The sequence below is a fragment of the Peromyscus californicus genome, unplaced genomic scaffold (assembly GCF_007827085.1).
Source record: "Peromyscus californicus insignis strain IS unplaced genomic scaffold, ASM782708v3 Scaffold_8__1_contigs__length_139910024, whole genome shotgun sequence".
In the NCBI taxonomy this organism is placed as follows: domain Eukaryota; kingdom Metazoa; phylum Chordata; class Mammalia; order Rodentia; family Cricetidae; genus Peromyscus; species Peromyscus californicus.
The window spans coordinates 41,652,435-41,669,954 of record NW_026294606.1 but is presented as its reverse complement, the minus strand read 5'-3'; the positions used below and the strand labels follow the sequence as shown (position 1 = coordinate 41,669,954).

Here is a 17,520-nt window from a genome sequence, read left to right as displayed (position 1 = left end):
AAGGCCATCCTAGGGTGAACAGTGGGTTTGAGGTCAGACTATATGAGACTCTGTTTCAAAAATGAAAATACATCAGTTTAAGCTTTTGCCATATTATCTGTTCCCTCTTTCTGTTGTTACTACCCTGATCCCACTCGCATTATTTTCATTGAGGATTCTATTGCAGTCTCTTTACTGATCTCCCTGCTCATATTCTTACTTCCTTAGAGTCTGTCTCCTACAAAACTGCTGCAATGACATTTCTAGGGGCAAATTTAATCATATTGCCCAGATTCCTCTGTTAGGGATACAGGGAAAGTAAGTGTTGGTGCTCTTTGTCACAGATTCTACCTTCTAGTCATGCAGACTGCTCAACTCTTTGGATGCATCAAGTATCTCAACATACTGTGGTAGATAAAAACGACTTAACTTCCCCAAACAATGCTTAAGACTTTGAAGTATTGTTAAATCACTACCAATACTGCAAAAGCACCATTAAAATTCAACAACAGGGCTTTATTATTACCACTTCTTTTAATAATTTTTTCTTTAAGTAAGCGGAGATTTTCAAAGTTGGGACTATTTGACTCACTAATTATATATATAAAAAAAGTGTTTTCACAATTTAAATTAATTTTCATTAATTAAAGCTGTAGCTGCCCTGAGCAAGGACTATTAGCCACAGCCAGCAGGACTGATCTAACACCAAATCCACCTGCTTTACGCTCTGCAAAGGTGCCTTAAGGAAACTACACTCCAACTTTAGCTGCTTGCTGTGAAAACGTAATTCCAGTTCAGAAGGCACTATTCAGCTGTAACCTTTTAGTTAATGCAGCAAATTTTTAAGCTTCACACGCTTTGGTGAACTCTGGTAGCCATTTTCACCCAGGCAGAGGGCAAGCGCTTTCTCTGGTGATCCAAAAAAGGACCATCCTGTTATTGGTGCAAACAGTTCTTGCATCAAAACACCATTACATCGTTCTGGCTATAAAGCAGGCCGTTCAGCTTCCTGTTTCTGTCAGCCAGGAAATATCCCCTCATACACTTTCATGGGATTATCTGTTTGTAGGGCCCTGCTTGCCCTGTTGTCCACGTGACTGCAGACTTAGGACCATGACTGAAGACTTTCAGGTGCCATTTCAGGATCCGGGATAAGAAATGGCAAAGGCTGGCCATAAGTATTTCTATTACTCTCACATGTGTGGCTTCAACCTTGATGGGGGATGAGTATCATCAAGTTTTAGACGGAACCTATTTAAATGATTACCATACCTATTTGCAGAGTTGAGCAGGGACTGATGTATAGACATACGAAATGAAGGCAGAGATGGCAGGCTTTTACCGTGGATTAAGTGACCTCGTGAGTCCAGTGAGGACTACTTTTCAGCAAGGCGGTTTCTACGCTACCTGCTAGGCACACACGGAATTTACTCCTCTGATCGACTTACAAATATTTATTCTAATTCATTTCGAATGCAAGTCAGTCCTCCACAGTTACTTGCCTACACACTCTTCTAGAGTTTGAGATTCCAAGAAGAGAAATACAGAAGAATTTAGGAGAAAAAAAAAACAAAAACAAACAAACAAAACCCCAAAGAGGAACAAGTTTGTTTTCGTTCGCCGCCTCTCTTCACACTGTCAACTGGAGTCCAGGCTGGGGACAGATTCGCCTCAGGAACTAAAGGGTAAGAGATACAGGTGGGGAACCAGCAGTCCCTTCCGGTCCTCTTTTTGTTTCCGTGCCCACAGCAGCGCCCCTTCGATGTCAGCCTCCGACAGTGGGGCTGCGATCTGAGGCCCAAGCCTGGTAGCTGCGGGTCACCGCGGCGTGAAAGTCTTGTAATTCCCAGAGAAAAGCCGCTTTTAGAAAGGGAAGGAAGGCTTACTCGGCGCCTGGCCTCAGGACCAATGACGCACTTCCCGTCTTTGTGGCGGTCAGCTGCTCCGGAGCTGGGACGATGAGTCTGGGCTGCTTTGCCGAATCTCAGGCTTCCAGGAGATTTAAAGCCCTTATTTGGAAAGGGATGAAGGAACAGTTTCTCCTGCGCCATTCGACCCTGATTCGGGGCTCAGAGACTGGGGTAAATCCGGAGTAGTCTGGATCTTCCCTGCTCAAACCCAGTCCCGAGGTCCCTGAGACAGATAGAGGCGTTAATTGATTGTGCTAGGAGTGGAATCCAGGCCATCCTCTTATCATAGGCAAGCACCCTGCCGCCGAGCTCCAGCTCTCTTAATTTTGTTTTATGATGTTGGGTATTGAAGCCAGGGACACGCTAAGCACCATTCTAGCGGCGAGACAATTCTACCGGTGAGCTAGACCTCTAGCCATACATACCATCACTCTTATTTCATAAATGTTAACACGAGGTAGCGTTTGTTTCTTATACTTTTCTTTGCTGTACAATAAACTGCAAGTATCACGACATGTCATCCCCCAGTATTTTTTTAAAAAGATTTATTCATTTTTATGTATGTGTTTGAATGTTTCATCTGAACGTGTGCATGGGCAGTGTGTGCTGCCTGATGCCCACGGAGGCCAGAAGAAGGTGTAAGGTACCCTGAGTACCGTATTAGAGTTAGGGACATTTTGTAAGCTGCCACATGGATACTGAGAACAGGGTTCTCTGCAAGAACCGTTGAGCCATAGTGGATTCCGAAGGACATTTTCCCACATCACCATATTATTAGCGGACACAATTAAGAGCAGAAGCATTCCCTAATACTATTTAACACCCAGTTTACACGCAAATTCCCTCTGCCCCCAACAGTCATCCCAAAGATTTCTTTTGCAATTGATTTGTTCCAACTAGAATGCAATTGTAGGCCACTTGGTGTATGTGGTTTTAAAATCTCTTTTAGTTATAACCCTACCCCTCCCCTCCATTCTTCCCAATCCATCGTCTTGTTGAAGAGACTCCACTGGCTCTCCTGTAAATTATCCGCTTACAGATTTGCTTGAGTCTTTGTGGTATTTGAGCTATTCCTCTTTCCTTGTAACTGTGACCCAGTATCCTTTGGGAATTACGTTGCAACACAGGTGGTTGACGTTACTGTTTTTCTGTTATTGCTAAGCATACCAAAGTTAATGAATAAAAAGTTCTTATACTTTCTCTCATGTTTTTAGTTCACTGGAGGAGGAAAATGTGAACACATCAAACTGCAATGTTTCACTGCCTGACACACAGTAGGCACTTAGTAAATACTTATGAAATGACTTCTTTGTGGATTACAGGTAATCTGTAGAAACTGAATATTAAATTTAGGAAGGACACTTGTAGTTCTTACGGGAATATACCTTGAATACACCTTCTAAATTCCAGCCTTTCTTTCAGTGTATTATAACCGTATCCAGGAACTATAAGCTAGTTCCAGATCCACTGACATCTGTTGGAGGAGGCAACTGCATTGCCAATGTTACCCTGTTTCTCCTTTCAGCTGTATCTGCTTTTCAAAATTCCTGTACTGCACATGGCCACGTCTCCCCTAAGTGGAAGTCTTTCTAGATTAAGTGCAATAGCCTCCATTCTTACCTTCGTCCAACCATCCTTCAAACCATCCTTCAGGCTTCTGTTCTTGATTTTGTTCTCATTTTTTCCACTCAGTACAGAACTTCTCAAGACACAATCCAGTTTTGTCACTTTCCTTCTGGAAAGCCTTTAGATCAATGGTTCTTTGGCAAACCTATCTATCTATCTCCGAGAATATGTACATTATGATTCATAACAGTAGCAAAATTACAGTTCTGAAATAGCAACGAAAATAATGTTATGGTTGGGGGTCACCACAGTACGAGGAACTGAATTAAAGGGTCACAGCATTAGGAAGGCTGAGAACCACTGCTTTAGAGTTTCCTGATCATTTATAAAGTTTAAGCTCCTATGTTCTTAGTGTGTCTTGCCAGTCTAATGCTTTGCCACTTTCTTCTGACTTGGCTGTAGACATTCCAGCCTCCTGTCGTTCCTTTGGCCTGTGGCAAGGCCTTTGAACAGTTTCCAGTGCTCTTCCTATCTTCAGCCCAAATGTGTAGTTCACTCCTTTTGCACTGAAGGATTCCACTTAAATGATACCCAGCTCCCCACCCCCTGCAGTTTTCCACAAGGGTCTAAAATGTTTAGCTTTTTATTTCAGTATACTGAATCTGGTATGCATGTGTTTGTGTGCACACACTCTGGTGCTCCAGTGAACCAGAGGACCACTTTTAGGAGCTGGCTATTTCTCAGTATCTAATTCAGTTGTGAGGCGTGCTGGCAGACACTTCTGTTAGTGACATCTGCTGGCCCTCTAATGAATCTTTTTACCTCCTATAACACCCACTTTTTCACTCCATTTTATAACTAAGTCACCTGCCTGTCCTTAGAGACGTGATGTGTACCCTGAAATGCTTCTGTTCATGTCAGTTGTCTGGTCCATGACAGTGGCTCCACCTCTTTTGCCTTTTTCTGGCCAGGCAATTCTGATTATTTGAAACTAATCCTAATGTACTTGCTTCTAATCCATATTTTTTTCAACATTTCCTGTCTGGTGAGAATTTTTTAGCTCCTCTTTTTGTCCTTCATTACTTCTACCTGAAGCGACCATATATTACCAGATATTTCAATCACTACACTTTGAGCCCCTCCCCTCTCTCCTTGGAATACATAATTTATTCCAAATCCTAACAATAATCAAGAAAAAGGATAAAGATATACAAACTGTGCAGTGATAAGTATACCCATTTTCCTCTTTTGTTCCACAGTTACACTGCATCCTCACGTCTGTATTTCTGTAACCTGTTGCTATGACAGTGTGGTGGAATAAATGGCACTGGGTCTTGGGGCACAAGGATGGGTAGGACATATTTTTATGTCTGCTGTCAGTTGCAGAGTGGACACATAATTCTACAGGTCTTAAGTTAGGCCTACCCAGTGTTTATCAGCCTCTCCATTTTTAGCTCATCTAGAGTCTATCATTTTTGGTGGGGTGACTTAACTCTTCTTACGTCTTATATCATCTGAAGACTTGCCTAGGCATAACCTTAGGACGATGTGAGAGGGGAAAAAGCAAACCAAGCCCCAGTCACTCAAGTGCTTTTCAAGTCTCTGGCTTGCCAATACCACATGAGCCGATAGCCACATGGTTGAGCTCAGAGTCACAATTCAGGGTTGGAGGGTGTTACAAATACAGGGCTAGAGGGAAGGATGGAGACTTGAGACCATTAATATGCATTTTATCTTATGCTTTCTCCAAACATATATAAGTAATGATTATATATACTTTAAAAGTGGCCAGACATGGTGGCATAAGCCTTTAATTCCAGCATTTGAGAGGCAGAGGCAGCCAGGACTCGATACGTAGATGAGGTTGGCCTTCAAATCTCAAAGATCTGGCTGCCTCTGCCTCTCAAATGCTGAGATTAAAGGCTTGTGCCACCATGTCTGGCCACTTTTTACTAATATAAATTCTATTCATTGTTTTTATTTATTGTATGTTTCTCATAACTTTTATTTACCATTGATATATAATATTCTGTTGTCAAGTTAAAGTTCCTTAAGAAGATTGAATCAAAGAGTCTTCAATCATAATTTTTCTTTCAATTCACAGTGCTATGAGCCCTCTAAATGAATTCCAGAATAGTTTCAACAGCAGGACAGGATGTACTTAAGATTGTGAAGGTAGAGGAAGGTCCTCTCTGGGACCAAGAAAGTTATCTTCCAGGGAACAGCTTTTCTGGCCAAGAGACTCCTGGGCCTCGGAGAGCTCTGAGCTGGCTACATGAGCTCTGCAGACAGTGGCTGCAGCCTGAGGCCCACACCAAAGAACAGATCCTGGAGCTGCTGGTGCTGGAGCCATTCCTGGCCATCCTGCCTGAGGAGCCGCAAGGCCTAGGTGCTGTGGGATGGTCTGTATGTCAAATGTGTTGCTGATTGGTCAATCAGTTGTCACTGATTGGCCTGTGGCCAGGCAGGAAGTAAAGGCAGGACAAGGAGGAGAATAGAGCTGGGAAGTGGAAGGCTGAGTCAGGGAGACACTGCCAGCCGCCATCAGGACAAGGAAGATGTAAAGTACCGGTAAGCCACAAGCCACGTGGCAAGGTATAGATTAATAGAAATGGATTAATTTAAGCTGTAAGAACAGTTAGCAAGAAGCCTGCCACGGCCATACAGTTTGAAACCAATATAAGTCTCTGTGTTTACTTGATTGGGTTTGAGTGGTTGTGGGACTGGTGGGTGAGAGAGATTTGTCCTGACTGTGGGCCAGGCAGGAAAACTCTACCTACAAATGGCGTCCAACGTGGTGGCAAGAGTTTCCACCTAAAAACTGAGAAAAGATTCTAAAACGGAGCTAAAAACAGCTTCCTAATTGTCTCTCTCAAATGAGCGGCAGCTGCCGGTTTGAGCTACTTGTGGGTTCCTAGCATGTGCACTCGACCTACAGTATGGCGGGAATGAGGCCTCTGCAAGTGGCACATTAAGCTGCATGATGGATTTAGCCTTTGCTAGTACAAAACAAAAAAAGAGGTTTCTGGGCTACACACTGCTTGGATAAAAGCATAGACCCATGATAGCTCCCAGAGCTGGCGAAAAACTACAGTACCGCCGCCATGTTGGGAAGCTGAGGTGGGCGGAGCCAGCAGCCACAGCTGCTGCAGCTTAAAGCAATAGATTCACAATAAGACAGATTCAGATGTAATAGTTTAAAATGTGTGTAAAATATACATAGGCTTGAAAGAGACAAAAAAGGTGATATATACAGTATAGAAACAAATACATAGTTTTAAAAAATAAAGTCTTTAAAGAGACAGTAAAATTAATATAAAAAAATAAGCCACGTAAAGATGGCTACCACACAGAGAATCTGGATTATGTTCTCTTTGACATTCATAACTAAAGAAAAACATTTGATTACAAAAGCTGTTGAGTTATGCCAAAATGTATATTTTAAAGGTACCTTGACTTCAAAATTTGGATGTAAGGATATGTTGCTTTGGAAAGGAGGCTCTGCTTTTGTTTCCACAGAAAGCAAGAGACTATGGATTTGTTCCAGATTAAGATACATCAGGTTTGACCAGCCAAGACCCCCTGAAAGGTCTCTGATGACACCATGGCCCAGATGATCCAACATCCAAAATGGTTTCAGGCAACAGGCTCAGACAATACACTCTCATAGACTATTCCATAATCCTAAATATTCTTTGTGTCCCCATAAGATACAGCGCCCCCCTCCAGCAGGAAGTAGTAAGAGAAGCTACGCCCAAATTCCCAAATATACCAAGCTGACTTTGGAGATGTATAAAGGTTAAAACCTTCCTTTTTAAGAAAAGAAAAGGGGAAGTGCTGTGGGATGGTCTGTATGTCAAATGTGTTGCTGATTGGTCAATAAATAAATCACTGATTGGCCCGTGGCCAGGCAGGAAGGATAGGCGGGACAAGGAGGAGAATAGAGCTGGGAAGTGGAAAGCTGGGTGAGGGAGACACTGCCAGCCGCCATCAGGACAAGGAAGATGTAAAGTACCGGTAAGCCACAAGCCACGTGGCAAGGTATAGATTAATAGAAATGGATTAATTTAAGCTGTAAGAACAGTTAGCAAGAAGCCTGCCACGGCCATACAGTTTGAAACCAATATAAGTCTCTGTGTTTACTTGGTCGGGTTTGAGTGGCTTGGGACTGGCGGGTGAGAGAGATTTGTCCTGACTGTGGACCAGGCAGGAAAACTCTAGCTACACCTAGGTGCAACAGCAGAGCCCAAACAGCGGGGAGGAGACAGTGGCTATGCTTGAAGATCTGGAGCAAGAGCTTAGTGAGCTTGGAAACTCACTAAGGTGGGATGAGGAGGACTGGGGTTCGAGACACTGAATACTGAACAAAGAGCGAAGCTCCGTTGCCTATGGCTACAAGTCTGAGTTCTCTGCTTCTGTGTGAACAATCACCCCCTAAATATTTTTCCTTTCCTTTTCTTATCTCTTCTTTTCTTTTCCTCTCATTTCCTTTTTCCTTTCCCTTCCTCCCCTCCCCTCCCCATTCCTCTTTCCAAAACAGGGTTTCTCTGTGTAGCCCTGGCTGTCCTGGAACTCACTCTATAGTCCAGACTGGCCTCCAACTCACAGATTCTCTTGCCTCTGCCTCCCAAATGCTGGGATTAAAGGTGTGTGCCTCCACTGCCCCGTGACCCCTAGATCTTAATAGCTTATAAAAAAAACAACAGTGTTGTTTGTGAATTGGGAATCTGGCTGCTGCTTAAGAGGATCTCCTGAGTTTTTCAATGAAGATGTCAGTCAAGACTAGTATAGCCATCTGATAGCTTAACTAAGGCTGACAGACCCCTTTTGGAACAACCCAGGTGTGGTTGTTAGTAACTTCAGTTGCTCTCTGTCTGCCGACAGGAAGTTTTAGGTCTTTGCCACCTTGACTCATCCCAGGTGTTCCACATAGAGAATGACCCACAATAGCCTTTCAGTTTCGAATGAGAGAGTTTATTAAATACAGAGCAAGCAAAAGTAAAAGAACAAAATGACAAGCAACAGATAAACAGTCAAGTCAGACGCATCATCCAGCAGAAATGGCCCGGGAAGCATCAGTCAGGGGCTCTAGCCTTTATTTTTTTAAAAAAATACTACTGTGCATGTGTACACAGTGTGGTGTGGAAGTCAGAGGACAGTGTTTTGGGAGTTGGTTCTTTCTTTGGTCTTGTTAAGGTGTGGTCCCTCTTGCTGCTTCTGCTCTTCTGTGTACTCCACGCTAGCTGGCCTGCAACCTTCTGGACAATCCCATGTCCAGTTTCCATAGACAGCATTAGGAGTGCAGGTGAGCCACTGTATCTAACTCCGTGGATTCTGTCGATCAAACCCGAGCTATCAGGCTTGCTTCCCAAGTGCCTTTACCCACTGAGACCCCTTGAAGCTCACAATCCATTCTTTTGAAGAATCTGCCATAGTTCTCAGGAGGTCACTCCATGTATTTTGTCCAGGGCTCTCCCTGCTCACCAGGGGTGTGAAGGGAGTAGCTTGAGTCATCTTCACATGCATCAGTTGCCCAGCTCCCCCAGTTATATATTTTTTAATCACTTGGTTGATTGGATTTCTTGTCTCATTCACTATGAGAGTCATAGTAACTTGTTTATTGACAAGAGCAGCAGCTTTAATAATCCTGATCCACATCCTTGCCGTGAAGTTACCAGCCGCACCAGTGAACACTTCATGCTTCATAGATTCCTTAACATTTTGCACACAGTCTTTAAGGAGTACCATGGGAGATTAGATGAGAGCCAAGAGTTATCAGTCAGGTCTTTGGCCCTGGTACCTGTGGAAGTAACCGTCTTATTAAATAAGAAACACAGAGTCAATGCAAAGATGAAAGCCCAAGAGGTCAGAGCTAAGAGCCTTACCCTTCACTGCTGGGGCTGTCCTCTTCAGCCAAGAGACCTCTCTGAAAGAGACCTACTTCCTGTCTGTTTGTCTTTATATAGACTTTCTGTTCTGCCTTCTCATTGGTTGTAAACCCAAACACATGACTGCCTTGTCACTGCCTGTCTGTACAGACCTCCAGGTCTTCTATGGTTGGTATTGAGATTAAAGGCGTGTGTCTCTATGCTGGCTGTATCCTTGAACACACAGAGATCTACCTAGCTCTGCCTCCCAAGTGCTGGGATTAAAGGTGTGCACCACCAACGCCCAGCTTTTGCTATGGCTCTAATAGCTCTGACTCCCAGGCAACTTTATTTATTAACATACAAATCACATTTTAGTACAAATAAAATATCACCATAGGTACCCCCTCACAGAGCCAATTTCAAAATGAACTTTTCTTGCAGTGATGATGTTCCCCTTCCTTTCCTCTGCTTATGACTCAGGTTTCTTGGCAACATTACCAGACAGCTCTACAAGTCGACCATCTCCTTTTCTGATCAAACTTTTTACTGTCTTATTCAATCTTGCTCCTCAAGAGCTTTCCCACCTGGCTAAAAAGATCGTATTATTTCTCCCAGTAGCCATTGGCAAAGCCTCGGCCACATGGTGTAGCTTCAAACCTTCCCGTTTGTTGGACCACTACTGCTCACTAAGATTAGTCCGCTAGGCTCATTCCTGAGCCAATGCACACCAGGAGAGGTATTCCTATCTGGGGATTTCCTCAGCAACATTGGACCATTTACTCCTTAGAAACAGTAATGGCATTTTGCAGGTTCTTACAACTTTCCCAATTATATTCCTCATGGAGAATGATCGAGCATGGTTTCCAAATGAGTGAGCTTATTAAACATAAGCAAGCAAAAGAGCACAAAACGGCAAGCAGCAGATATAGAACATCAGGAAAAGACTAGAAAGGACTTGGAGGCCCAGTCATACACAGTCAGTTGGAGCCTCTGATCACCAAAGAAGGTCCCAGGCAGAAGTTCTTCCTGTGGTGAGACTTCCCACCACTGGCATAAAAAAAAAAAAATCACATGCATTTATTTGTTTTTTAAAATTTTATTTTAGATTTATTTCATTTTATTGAGTGTTTTGCCTACATGTGTACGCCTATCGTCCACAGAGGTGAGAAGAGGGTGTAACATCCCCTGGAACTGGGGTGATTGTGAGTTAGGAAGCAGAGCAGGCTCTCAAGGACAGGGTAGTTTTACTCTGGGCTGTTTTATTGTTCTCTTTCCCTCCTGCCTCAGGGCCGGGGGTGGACAGTCTGTCTGTCTCCAGACAAGCGGTCTCGAAGGATACTTCTAGACCAACATGCTTGGGCCTGAAGTGGAGGAGCCAAGCCCTCCTCCAAAACCAGCTTTTTAGTGAGCTCAAACAGCATGTGGCAATTTACTAACATAAAATATATTTAATAAGGCATACTACAATAGAATTGCTTGTTCTCACGACATTTCAGCTAGTTTTCTCCAATGGAGAGAAAGGGAAAAACCACAAAGCTTTTTTAAAAACTATTATTATATAGAAGTTAGATACCATCACTTCTGCCATATTTCAGTAGAAAGGAGCCATCAAATACAGCACGCACTCAAGGAGAGAGAAATCAGATTCCTGCACACCCCGACCCCCTTTGTGTTCCTTCTGGCACTGAGGATTGAACCCATAGCCTTGCACAAGCTAAGCAAGTGCATTTCAACTGAGCTCTATCCTCACCCCCTTTTAAATTACATATTGTGAGATAAAGTCTCACCAAACTCTCCAGGTTGCTTTGAACTTGCAATCCTCCTCGGCCCTCTGTGTAATTTGGACTTCAGGCCTGTGCCGCCAAGCCCAGCTGGATTTCCCTGTTTAAAGGGCAATCAATCAATCAAATAACTTGACCTGTTTAAAGTGACCACATCTTATTGGTTCACTTTTTTCTTTCTTTTCTGCTCTTGCGGGATATAGAATTTGGTCCTTCCATTAAACCATCCTTCTACAGATGTTTCATATGGTTCCGCATATTCTCTTGCATGAATCATTAGCTTGGGCTCTCATAGCTCTCTTATAAACCCACTATTTGCTAGGTCAGAAGCAAGAACATTCTGAAGTGCCCTCAGATGATGTAGTGCTTTTGAAGGTCAAGCAGGAATCAACAGTCAACCATTCCACAGTGACACATCTCAAATGTGAACCTTCTGGCCTCCACCAGTTACAAGAATAAGGCACATGTCCTCCATTCAAAGGGAGCTCTGGTGGCTCTGAAAAGGGTTAAGATTGTGATTCTAGGGCCAAATTACAGGGGTTGGAATTAAGCATCGCAATTAAATAGCTTTTGACAGTAGACAAGTTAGGTAAACTTCCTGTGCCTTCAGTTTATGTGTGTCTGACCTGGAAACATCGAAGTACCTCAAGTAAAGAGTTAACTGAAGATTTAACAAGTTAACATGTGTGGAACACCTAGAATAGTGCCTTTCCTGTGGTGAATATTCTGTAGCATCTGCCATTGCATAGCCTCTCTGTGAGTCTTGCTTTTTCTCCAGCCTGAATTTCAGCTGTGGAAATGTGGTCACTCTGATAGCCCTGTTTAAGTCATCCTTACATTATGTAAACTTATCCACACTCTAGGAATGTATTTATTTTTGTTCTGGTTATTGTTCCAGGTAGTGAACCTATACTTGTAAACCAGGGGTTGACAGCAAAGCAAGAAGTCTTAAAAGAATCAGGACATTTTGGGGACAGCAGACTCCAAAGAGATGCTCTTCTGGATTCTAAGTACAGAGAAACGTGTAAATACAAGAGGATGGAAAGGCTGCATCAACACCCTGCTGAAGAAAGACAATAGAGGTGCAATGAGTGTGGGAAAAGCTTCACTCAGAGCTCAAGCCTCATTCAACACCAGAGAATCCATACTGGGGAGAAGCCAGATGAATGTAAAAGGCCTTCAACCAGAAATCAGGCCTGAATGAACATCAGCGGAGCCGCACTGGAGAGAAACCTTATCAATGTAAGGAGTATGGAAAAGTCTTCAGTACCTGCAGTGATCTCATTAGACATGGAAGAATCCACACAGGGGAAAAGCCCAATGAATGTGAAGCATGCGTTATCTGCCTTATCTCACGCCTTGTCCAACAGCAGCAGATACACACTGGAGGGAAGCGCTATCAGTGTAACGAGTGTGGCAAAGCCTGCCTTCCTTCAGAATTCGGGACTTTTCAGCATCTTTGTATCCACACTGGTGAGAAACCTTATCAGTGTAGTCAGTGCAATAAAAGCTTTAGTAGCCGGACACGCCTTATGAATCCCAGAGAAGCCACACTGGAGAGAGCCTTTACAAATGTGAGAAGTGTGGGCAAGGCTCCAGTCATCACTGGAGCCTCATTAGGCATTTTAGAACACGTACAGTTGCTGAATTGGACTCATCCTGTGGACTTGTAGTCCTTTTATGTGAGGGGGTTCAGTAAAGAAACTGCCAACATGACTGCTCCATGATATGGTTAAGATTTTTATTGTAGAAATGGGAGAGAGAGCAGCCAGAGGCACCTGGAAGAGTCCCGAGCAGAGAGAGAAAGAAGTAGACTGAACACAGCCAGCAGACTGGACTGGCCAGGGCTGTCTGTGAGAGAGGAGAGAATGGCAGGAGACACAGACTAGAGAGAGCACGGTGAGAACAGCTGGATTCTAAGAATATGGGGAGTAGCTAGGGGAAGGAAAGCCTGTGAGCTGAAGGGGGTTCAGGGTAGAGGAGGTAAGAAGGGCTGGAATGCTAGCCTGGACTTTGAAATGTATAACCGTTACTTGTGATACTGAGGGAGTCAGGTGGCAGCACGGGCTTTGATATGTTGATAGGCACCACAGGCAGCCATATGCCCCTTCTGCCACAGGTAAGGGAAATGACTCCTTGTGGCAGGTGGGAACTGGTTTCACAAGTTCCTGAGGAATGCTGGTTTTTATCTAACCACTTGAACTCCTGTAGCTCATTTCTGGATATTGTAGACTACCTCTGGGACCTAACAGTCGTCTAAATGGGGCCATCTTGGAAAATAAGATGTTCATCTGGTCTATTCTGTTCTTAGCAAAATGAATAGCTGTCTAAGAACCAGTTACTGGTGTCTTCTGGATCCTCCAGTCAGCTTTCTTATCCTCTATTTTTTGGTTAATCCCTAGTGATTTCTCTTAAAGCAAGCAAATCTGGAAATACATTTGAATAGAAAAGCTGTTCTTGAATAATATTAAATATTGAACAACTCTGTAAGTATTTGTGTGCACTTTGTAAAGATTGGGTGAGTTAAAAAATAATATAAAGTTGGGTATTTTTCTGTAAGATATAAATGGACTTAATGCTTTGGGGAGTAAGAGTTACCCACATTTACACAGGAAGTCATTACTATGGTCTCCCTTAACAATGTGATGGGTGCAGTTTGAGGGTGGACAGTTGGAGACTGAGAGGGAGTGCAGGGATTCTGGAGCTAGCTGAAGCAAAAATGGAATGAAGATCTGGGAAATGGAGATGTGGAGAGTGGGAGACATAATCTTCAATCCAATCCAGGTATGGTTTTTTTCAGGAACTTTCATTTCACACCCACAAACCCATAGACTTACATTTTAAACACCCACATATCCCCCCCCACTTTTTTTTTTAGTTTGTAGTTTTTCATACAGGGTTTTTCTGTGTAACTGCCGTGGCTGTCCTGGAACTCTCTGTGTAGACCAGGCTGGCCTCGAACTCACATAGATCCACCTGCCTCTGCCTCCCGAGTGCTGGGATTAAAGGCCGGCACCACCACCGCCTGGCACATCCACAAAACTTTTCAGGACTCAAAAGTCATTTTATTTTTAACTCTGGAGCTGTAGACAGAGAAGGCCAGGATCCAGAGTGGGTCCCCATGCTGTGCATGGTGGTGGCTGCCTAGAGTCCCTGCACTCAGGAGGCTGAGCTGAGAGGATGGCTTAGTCCATGAGCACAAGACCAGCCTGGGCAACACTGCCACCCCATCTCAAAAACCATGAAAGACTAAAACAGTGCTTTCATATAGATAAGATTCTTATTAAAATGAGCAGGGTGGGGTCAGTGAGGTAGCTCAGTCAGTAAAAGGCTTTTGCCACCACGCCTGGTGATCTGAGTTCAACCCCGGAGAGCGACAAGGTTAATGAAGAGACCTGACCCCACAAAGCTGTCCTTTGACCTCCACATATATGCCATAGTGTACATGCCAATACACACACATTATGTATGTACACACTAATCATTTTAATATTTTTTCAATGGAAAAAAAACAAAGAAAATTTGTGAAGTGATGTGTTTGCTTACTTTTATGTAAAGAATTAAACCTTGGCTGAATGTTTGATGCTGTAGGACACAATATGTTCAACATTTTCTAAAGTTGTAATTATTTATGTGCATACGTGTGTGCCTTAGTGCATGTGCACCCTGTCCCTGCAAGTGGCCTCTGAGGTGAGAAGAGGGAATCGGATCCCCTGGAGCTGGAGTCACAGGTGGTTGTGAGCCACCTGACTTGGGTCCTGGGAACTGAGCCCAGGTGCTCTGGAGTAAGTAGTATCAAGTGTTCTGAACTGCTGAGCCATTTTTCCAGCACCATCTTCAACAGTTTTTTAGAGTTGATTGATAGTTTGAATTTTTATTTATTTAACATGCATATGTGTCTAAGAATGTGTGTACATGTGGAGATCAGAGGACAAATTTCACGTGTGGCATTAGATTATTATGAAAATATCTCTTATGTCTAAAGAGACTGGAACTTTTGGTGGACCTCATGGCTGAGTTAATAATACATGTTGAGGTCACTTAAGACTGATTTCCTGCTGTATATTCAATCTGTTTAACTTGCCTTTAAGAGAACAATGTAACAGCCAATCTTACTTGCCATGAATTTTCCATGTTATCACCTTCTACAACCTAAGCGCAGAGCTGTAATCTCAAGACATGTACTCTTCCATGGCCCTGACTCAGAAAACTCCCTCTCTCTCTCTCTCTGTATGCATATATATGTATATATGTCTTTGTGTTATAATAATCATGTTCTGAAAACAACAAGATGGAAGCAACTTTATAAAATAAATACCTTCTATAAATGCTGAAAAAACATGGATATTCCTTGATGATGACAGTTATATTTGCCTTTCTGAGTGCTTCTGGGTTAGTTGAAGTGAGTCAAGTATAATCCCTCATAAAACTTCACTAAAGATTTCTGTAAAGTATCCTTCATTCCTTCCCATGTGATGCTCTATGATCTCTTCAATAAATACAGAGCAAAAGCCCTTGGTTAGGGAGAGATCTATAAGGAAGACAACATTGAGGCAGGGACAGATTCAGACTCCTACGACAGACTAGACATTCAGTCATCAAGCAGGCATGGGGACACAGATTCAGACCCAAACAACAGAGCCCAGATAGGCCAGTACATACAGACAAGTTCAGAATATACAGATAAGTTATAGAGAGGTAGAAGGCATAGGGTGAGAAGTAGCAAATTCAAATTTGGGCTCATTCTTGGACAAATTACTTCAGAAGGAAGTTTCAGGTTTCTCTAGTGTGACATGGGCATATGCCGATGGTTCTGACCTCATCATTAATGTGTTTAACTGTCATGTTTGGATGCCTCTTGTGAGAATCTCTAGTTCATTTAATCTATGCATTCAGAAGTTGTTCTCTCCTTCTGCCTTGTAGAGTCTAGGGACTGAACTCATGTTTTCAGGCTAATTTGACAAGTGCCTTTACCCACTAAACCATTGATTTTTTTTTTTTTTTTCCTTCGAGACAGGATTCCTCTGTGTTGTTTTGGTGCCTGTCCTGGATTTCACTCTGTAGACTAGGCTGGTCTCAAACTCACAGATATTTGCCTGGCTCTGCCTCCCAAATGCTGGGATTAAAGGCGTGTGCCACCAACACCCGGCTAACCTATTGATTTTTAAAAAGGATCGTATTTTATTTTATTTATATGAGAATTTGGCATGGATGTATGTATGTATGTGCACCACATCTGTGCCTCACGCCTGCCGAGGTCAGAAGAGGGCATCATATATCCTGGAATTGAAGTTATAGATGGTTTTGAACCATCATATGGGTGATAGGAACCAAACCCAGGTCCTCTTCAACAAGTGCTCTGAACTTCTGAACCATCTCTCCAGCTCCCTCACTGAACTATTTTGCTGGCTCATGTAGTTTGATTTTATAATTGTCAATGCGGAGAACACTGTTTCACACAATACAAAATGGCAGAAGTGTATCTAGGATCCCTGGGGAAATCACTGAAATTTATGTTCTAATCCCGAGTGAAAATTAATTTAAAGGTTTTAAAAAAGAAACTCAAATCAATAACTCAAACAGCAGCTTTTAAAACCAAATATTCTATGTAGATGGAAGTTTCTGTCCTGCCTATTCGGTCCCAAATAAACACACAGAGGCTTATATCAATTATAAACTGTTTGGCCTATTGCTCAGGCTTATAACTAACTAGCTCTTATGCTTAAATTAACCCATAATTCTTGTCTATGTTTAGCCACATGGCTTGGTACCTTTTCTCAGTCCAACAGTCTCATCTTATTTCCTCTGCCTCTGCCTGGCAATTAGAATTCTCCTAATCTGGTCACCCCACCTATACTTCTTGCCTGGCTACTGGCCAATCAGTGTTTTATTAAACCAATACAAGTGACAAATCTTTACAGTGTACAAGAGCATTATCCCGCAGCAATTCTATAATACAATATAATATAATCTAAAGATACATAAATTTGATACTTACATGTTGAGGAATGATAGTAGGAAAATATTAAATCTTTGTATTCTATAATTAAGCCAATAGGGTTTTTTCTTTTTAATTACATTTCTTTATTTGTGTTTATGTGAATATGTGGGTGAATGAATGTCACAGCATGTATGTGGAGGTCAGAGAATAACTTGGTGGAAGTTGATTAATTCCTGTGAATATGTGGAACCCAGGCATCAAACCTAAGTCATCAGGTTTAGCAACAAGTATCTTTACCCGCTAAGCTTGGCTTCTCTTACATCCAACCTACTATACTTGCTGGGGACAGATGCGAGTTGTATTTCCACTGTGTATATGAATGGGAGTTTCTTAAAAACAAACAAAAAACCTAATTTTTATTTCTAATCCAGATAGCATCACAAATACACCCTTAATCCACTTTATTTTCTAAG

The 17,520-nt window shown here is 42.7% G+C and overlaps 1 protein-coding gene across 1 annotated transcript; it reads left to right on the top strand.

The window, feature by feature from the left end:
* Positions 1 to 1,137: 1,137 nt before the first annotated feature.
* On the top strand, positions 1,138 to 17,513 carry LOC128104515 (zinc finger and SCAN domain-containing protein 31-like). Its single transcript, XM_052729484.1, is given in 4 exon segments — positions 1,138 to 1,157; positions 1,549 to 1,664; positions 12,005 to 12,274; positions 12,277 to 17,513. Coding segments are annotated over 4 exon segments (909 nt in total). The 3' UTR covers positions 12,780 to 17,513.
* Positions 17,514 to 17,520: the final 7 nt, after the last annotated feature.